Below are 7,787 nucleotides of genomic sequence, written 5' to 3' on the forward strand. Positions count from 1 at the left end.
GGGAGACAGGCGAACATATGCCCCTTTTCTCCATCAGGCCTGATGAGGGTGTTGACCTTGGACACGTCACTATCATAGAGCTTCTTCACAGCCTTTTTGATCTGGTGCTTATTGGCCTTGACATGCACAGTGAACACAAGTGTACCATTGTCCTCTGTCTTCTTCATGGTTGTCTTGGTAGTCAGGGGGAACTAGATGATGGTGTAGTGGTGGAGTTTGTTTCTCATGGGGCTGCTCTTCCAAGGATATTGATGCTGCCTTCATATTGGAGCTGCAGTGTCTTTGGCCATAGAAGGTAGATGACAGGCAGATCTTCGCTGTTTTGTGACTGTGGCTGCCTGTCAGCACTGCTTTCTTTGCCTTCAAAACCTTTGTTTTGGCTTTGGCTTGGGCTGTGGTAGGGGAAGGGGCTTTCTTCTTTGCTATGGGCTCATCTTTGTGAAAGGCTGTTTGTTTTTCTTAACCATTAGTTATTATCATGAGTATTTGCTGGTATCGGGAAATGCTTCTGATTTTTGTAAGTTGATGTCTCTAGCAACAGTGATGAAATTTTTTATAGTTATAATGAAATTATTTCCAAAACTTGTGGATTCTGTTGGTTTTATAAGTTATAGTCCTATTATCATCAATAACCTTAATGTGTCTAGACCTTCTAATATTTACATTTTTCTTTCTCTTTTTTTCTGTTCTTATAACTTTAGCCAGAACTTCCTAGGGAACTTAAACTTTGAAACCATGTTTTCTATACCAGAAGTTGATATTTAACTATGGCTCACAGGCCAAATCCCACACACTGACTGTTTTTGTATTGCCTGCCAGTCAAGACATTTACAATCAATGCAATATCAGGAACACTATTTTCAACTCCAATGAAGCAGGTTTCCAAAAATTTTATGCTAAAATAGAATCCAATTCTATCACTAATAGTTCTGTATTAAAAAAAAAATTATATTCAATGCTTAATTGTGAATTTCATCAAAAACTGTGGAAATGTATTTTCCCTATTATTATATTAGTACCTATGTAATATCTTTGATTTTGCCTCTTGGCCTGCAGGACCTAAAATGTTTTCTATGTGGCCCCATTAGAGAAAAGTGTGCTGACCCTTCTCTGTACTATGGCCTCTCCCCTGACTGCTATTTGTTGTAGTTATTTGTGCTGCATTGTCCCCAAATACACATTTTTGTCAAATTGAACCCCTCAGAGACCCTTCAATAAAATGGCCATTAATGTATCTAATCATCAGTTCAAGGAGCTATTTTTCAGTTATCCTCTTACTGACTTAATGACTTAAAGCTGAATGTAGGAAATGCAGATACATGTCAAATAAGCTTACAGAGTAAATGTCAAACTAGGACATCCTGAGGTTATTTGTGGTTCCAAGTGTAACCATGAAGGCTCTAGATCTTTCTTCCTGGTTTAGGGGACCCTGACATCTGAGTATCTGGTCCCAGGACAGCTTTTAGTTGACACTGTCTGCAACTGGAGGCAGGTCCATCAAGATACCAGGGGTTGTCTTTAAAAGTTAGCTATTTTGAAACAAAGTTTTGCTGCCTACAAAACAGTTATGATGGCTTTGTTTCATTACCAGAATAATAGAGGATTGCTGGTTGGCCACTTTGTAAAAAACCCACAAAGGACTGGAAGTTGGCTTGCTAAGGAGAGCCTGGCTCAGAGAGAAGCCCTGGCAGCAGCACTGACCGCCACGACCCTGCTGCCAGGATTCCCACAGCCACCTTCAGCTTCCCAGGTTTCTGTTAATCCTGAATTATTTTGCACACAATGTTCGTCACACACCCAGGAGCACTCCCGTCTCTGGAGCCTTTGTGTGAAATGCTCCATCCCCAGATATCTGCGTGAGCTAACCCCTCACAACATTGTGGTCTTTGTGTGTCACCTGACACTGAGGTCTCCCCTGAACCCCAAGGATTAAGTAGTGTTCTTTCCCCACCTTCCTGGTCTGGCCTCTCATACTAATTTGTAAACAGCCTGCACCCACTTGCTGGACGGTAAGTGCAAAGAAGTCAAAGCTGATTTTGGGCACTGCAATAGCCAACAGCTGAAACAGTGCTTAGCTCCAGGACACAGGTACTCCGTGACTACACAGATTGTGAAAAATGGTGTATTGCACTTTTAAAATGTAAAAATAAGTTGATTCCAAACAACTGCCAAAAACCTTATGTTGAAAGATACAAATATTCCACCAATATTTGGGTATAAAAAAACTAAAAGACTGGGAAAACAGTCTGTGGCACACGCCTACATTTCTGGTAGCCTCCTGGGGCACACAGTGGGAGTGCCCAGAAGCAGACAGTTTCAAAGTGGCACTCAGATGTGGGTGCAGAGTTAGAAGGGGTGGAGGGATGTCATAAGGATGGTGAGGCAGCAACAGTAGCTGCCTCTCCCCTCAGCATCCTAGCCCAGTTGATCTTGCAAACCTGGTTTCTCATAGGCGGCCCTCTATTCTTGGAAAGAATCCACTAGAAAAAATGAAGTCACAGCCTTTGCCCCCATTTGTCAAGCTCAGTTCTTCTAAATCAGGGCCAGGAGAGCCTGCAGCCTGCCCATGGTGCCTAAAGTTAGGTAGACCTAAAAATACCAATGACTGGATATCAGCTGAGCATGAGGTAGGAATGATCACACAAGTATCCCTCTCAGATGACTTTGGAAATCAGGCCACAGATAGAATGCCACAATTCCTCAGTTCACTGCCTGTTTACTTCCTCCCAAGATACTGGCCTCTTTCTGTTGTGGAGGAGTACCTAAGACGACTGTTAGCATGAAACAGAAATGAGCCACAGCTTTTAAAAGCCCCAGCTGGTGGCAAGGAACCTAAATCACAACATTCCTCTCATCAGGAATCCCCAGCCCACATGCTCTCCACATCTCCACACCTGCCTAACGTTCAAGACCTACCCCAAGACTCACCTTACCAGGAATAATTCCCTGATCCACCAGCCTAATTGTGCCAGACATTAGTCTGAGGGTTCTACATACACCATCCCATTAAAACCCTATGGCAATGTATTCAGATACGATTATCCCCATGAAGAGGACACTAAGGCTCCAAGAGGTTAAATTTGTCCTCATGACTTCAGAATGACAGAGATAGGAATGAGGCCCAGGTCTACATGACTCCAAAGCCTGTGTTCTCAAGCACTTTCTACATGATGCCACCTTTCCAGCATCACCCCCTTTTCTGACCCACAGGGGTCTTGACCTGGTCCCACTCTGTTGGGTTCCTTCATAGACTTGGAGAATCAAGTTTTTCTTGAGAAAAGAAAGCATTTTCCCACTTTCATTAAAAGTTGCTTGAAGAAAGGGGTGCCATCTACTGCTGCTCTATTTCTCTAAGGGGGTCTGTGGTATATAGGGAGGTATATGTAGTGATTAAACATCTGTTCATTCACTGTGGTTGAATTCAGACAATAAGGTAAAGGAATTAAAATGTGCTCAACACCAGACACCATTCTTTCAAGACATTATTTAATCCAACCCTATTCTATTCTCCTCTATCTGAATGCTTTGTGAGAGGTCCTGTCATCTTTGGTGGAGACAGTTTCTTTGTTTCTTAGGCAAGTTAACAGGGAGTAACTCACCTTTTTCCATGCACCATGTGAGTGGCGGAACACGGATTTTCCAAACATTCTATTAGTGAGATCTACTTCATTCCTGCCACAAATAATTGGCTTTCTGATATCACAATTAACTTTGGTTCCAAAGACAGCCTTGTATGGCATCCACTGTTTTTCTTTTTGAGAGTGTGTTTTGAGTACTTTCAGGTCACTCAGTATTTCTAAAAGAGATGAGATTGAGAGGAACAATCTTGGTTCTACATCAGTGAATACAAACCATTCGTGAGCGGGAGGCAAAAAGGTGGACAAAAAACTGGACCCAGAATAAATATAAAGACAGAGAAGCTAGGAGTGGAGCCACCATCAGGGAAAATTTACTCCAAGTTCCTGTAGATGAGTCAGTACCATTCTTCCCAATATGAAGCAGCTGTTGCTGTGTCTGGGACTGATTCTGCTCTGTGCCCATCATGAAGGAAACAAAAATGTTGTGACAAAGAACTTCAATATGTCAAAGGTAGAGTTGGGCCTTTATTCAAAGATAGAACATAGGGACTTTGGACTTTGAGGGTGGTTTGGAGGATTCTGAAACAAGATGGCCTTACTGGAGGGAAAGAGGTATTTGACATGTTGGGCAAAGGAGGTGGTTTCTGATCTTGGACACAGAGTACATGTACCATGTGGAAATAAGACAACACTTGGGGACCTCCATTCTCACTGGAGGAATGTGAAAGAACCTTACATGTGGAATCAATTAACCTGAGTCTAATTCAATCTTCACATTACCACTAGGAGCCACGGCCCATGGGCCAGAGTTGAAGGAGACGAGGGTGTGTGTGATATCTCCTTTCTCCTCTTTTCTTACCCAGTCATTTTACTGATTTATTGCAGATTTCAGGGGAGTGGTATTCTGTTCTCTTGGCCTCAGACATGAAGGAAAAGATAGAAGGAAATGGTAGCATGAGAATTTTTGTGAATTCCATCCAAGTCTTGCACAACTGTTCTTTGTCACTTAAATTTCATAAAAAGTAAGTATGACTTTTTTTACTTGGGAAGAAAACCCCAGAAGCCTGAGCATGGTTTTGGAGCTCTATACACAAACACAACACAAACACATGAACACACACATGCATGTGGGCCTGTACCCAAAATCAGAGTCACTCATCAGGCATGAACCCACACCATGATGAACTGGAAACTTTTCTAGATACAGAGAGAATTGGTGACAGGAATAAATTTAACTGGGAGCAGAGAAAAGTGGCAGAGAGTTTCAGAATCACAAGCCGTGGGGCAATACAACATAGGTTAAGAGCAGGGATGGGAGGTCAACAGCCTAGCCCTCTCTCACTAGTTGCACGGCCTAGAAATGTTCTCCTTCCACCCAGCTTCCCCTGAAGGGAAAGTGGATGATACCCACTCTCTCTCCTGGTGCTTTTTCCTGAGGACCGAGTGAGGCCATGTTTATAGGGCCCTTATCTGAGAGCTGGCACAGCTGAGTCCTCAGCTAATTCTACAGGGAAGTGGCTGCAGTCAGAGGATAGTGGGAAGTGGCGGTAGAGTAATAGTGACATCGGTAGGTGACTCATTCATAAGTAGCAAATGAAGTGAAATCAGGTCAATAAAAGCTGCTTCAAATGTGTACAAAAGATGTTCAACAGTTAAGTAGAATCAGGTACACATGTTACAGGAGGAGTGTGAGGGAGTCAACCCATCAATATCTCTTGAGCATCAGCTCATTCTGTTTTGCAGGGTCAATGGAGAGTGTACTGAAATTTCTTTAATTTGTGACAAAACCGAAGAAGAGGATGTATGTAGTATGGACTGTAAGTATAAATAAAAAACTATTTGTAAATTCTATTCCCAACTTCAATAAATTTACTAAATTTTAATATCCTTAGGATCTTGATCAGTTCCATAGCAATGCTTATTTAGGTGATATAAATGAGGTCATCTAATAGCCAATATCTTCCATTTGGGAGAACCCTATGTATAAAAACCAATACATGGTACATAACACCATCAGAATAAGATGACGACTTGGTCGTATGTACCAATTGCAACAAAAGAAAATGGACTCAGATAAAAGGAAATTTTTTCAATAACTTCTGATTCCCTGCTCACTCTGATGATATTTGGTGGCCACTACCACAGCACATTGCTTGGTTAGAGTGCTGGGTATATATTGCCAGTGGGCTTATAGACAGGACAGACACACAGAGTTGGCAGAGGTGGCTGAGGGAGGTAGGTGAGCCTCAGGAAGGATAATAGAAGGTTAGTTGCAGCTGTGGCTGAATTCTCTGCCACAAGCAATCAATGGGCCTCAGCTTGTCAAATCTACCCTCAGAAGTCACCAGATGAAGCCTAGGGAGATAGAATGGAAGACATTAGGTACCACTCTTCATCTCTCCAAGACATGCACTTGAATTTGCTCCATGAAAGATTATAGGTAAAGAGTTTCACTTGCTTCCAATGGACTACAGAAGTTCTGAGCTGTGTTTTGTTTCTTCCACAGATGACGGATGCAATAAATTTCAAATAATTGAAGCAGTCTATTGTCAGTATCTTATTGTTCATGTCTTGAATTCCAAAAATGAAAAAGAAACTCAAGTGATGGAGCTCTATGGTAGAGTATTTTCATGTGGACACTCACCTTGGAGTGGGCTGGAGACAAAATGATTCCCCCAGTCTTACCCTGGGTTATCATCCCTCCTCTGAAGAGAGGCGCTCACTTGGGTACTCCCTCAGGCTCGGTGATGGGAAGATGATGAAATTTCTCATCATGCCAGAGGATAAACTAAGATGTCAAATTTAGGACAGGTTATAGCCCGTCCCTACCTTCTGCCCAAGCACCAATTCCTGACATCTATTTCCCATCCATCTGCTCCCTCCCCCCCACCCCCTAAGAGCTTCAAAGACCAAAACATAGAGTTACAGCTGTTATTGTCATTCTTCCCACAGCCCGAAAACCAAATGTGGGTCTAAAACTGAAGAGAAGGTTTCGAGAACTTTGTCAAAAAAATGGAATTCCTGTGGCAAATACACTGGACCTGAGGGAAGTCAGTAAGTTTAGCTATCTCTGGTTTTCTCTTCCTAAATTTCCATGTTACTGAGTGAGACATCTAAGAATACGTAATACCTCCAACCAGTCCCCTCTGTCATAACCTGGAAAATCTTTTGGTTGCTCTCTGGGAAATAAAGGGGTTGGTGTTTGACTATGCTCTGTTCTTCCTCTGCAGATCGCTGTCTCCAGGCCCGAGGGAATCAACGTGGCCAAGGCCCTCAGGTTGGTGGTGATGGCTGGAGAGGGGGTGGCCAGAGATAACTGCCTGCTGTACCATTAGAAATTATGTCCAAATATTACAATAAACATTATTTGGTAAGGGAGCTTGAGGTATGAGCTTGATATTTGGAGTTGTGTGTCCTGGATTCAGGACCCACTCCTTCTATAAGCTTAAAACCCTTGGCCTGCCCAGCCAGGTGTGGCTCAGCAGGTGAGCATCGACCTAGGATCCAGGAGATCGGGGTTCGATTCCTGGTCAGGGCACATGCCCTGGTTGCGGACTCTCTCATTATTGATGTTTCTACCTCTCTCTCTCCCCCTCCTTTCCTATCTCTGAAATCAATAAAGATATATTTAAAAAAAACAAAAAGCCATTGGCCTAAGCAATGACAAAGAGATCCATGATGTGGACCTTACAGAGTTGCTATGTGGATACCCTGCTGGTGAAAAGGCCTCTAACTGATAATGTCTTACACATCACCAAGACTTAAAATTGGAAATAGGAAAAGAGTGCTAGGGAGTAAGTACAAAACCAAAATACATTTCAGTGTTTTGTCCATCTTCCAAGGCCAAAATGTGTGGTCTCACCCTCCAAAGTTTGGTAATAATGTCTTCCTTTGATGTCTGCACATCCTTAACTTCTGATCTGGAAAGAGAGCTGTCTGACCTTCCAGTTGTCTCCCATCTGGAAAACAGGCTCTGAATTCCGTCATTGTGTCCTAATTCAGCTTTATTGTAGGGCTTTATTCAAGAGACATATGGGAAAGTTTACCAAGAATGGCTTAAAGTCAGCATTTAATAAAAGGTAGCTATGGTTTTAGCCATTCTTCCTCAATTTATCAAAGATTCCTCAAAACATTTAATACTGAGAACGGCAGAAACCAGCCTAGGGTCCTCACTGATTCCTCTCTCTTTTTTTATAGACTCAGTTGAGG

General features: G+C 42.6%; 1 protein-coding gene across 1 annotated transcript; it reads left to right on the plus strand.

Moving 5' to 3' along the window:
• Positions 1–3,993: 3,993 nt before the first annotated feature.
• Positions 3,994–6,913, plus strand: LOC308564051 (major allergen Equ c 1-like; the record flags this gene model as incomplete). Its single annotated transcript, XM_081151758.1, has 5 exons — positions 3,994–4,089; positions 4,464–4,600; positions 5,322–5,395; positions 6,531–6,628; positions 6,809–6,913. 5 exons carry the CDS (start codon positions 3,994–3,996, stop codon positions 6,911–6,913), a joined length of 510 nt encoding a protein of 169 aa, XP_081007884.1.
• Between the last annotated feature and the right edge of the window lie 874 nt (positions 6,914–7,787).

This window comes from Miniopterus schreibersii (genome assembly GCF_964146895.1).
Source record: "Miniopterus schreibersii genome assembly, chromosome: 11".
NCBI classification, from domain to species: Eukaryota; Metazoa; Chordata; class Mammalia; order Chiroptera; family Miniopteridae; genus Miniopterus; species Miniopterus schreibersii.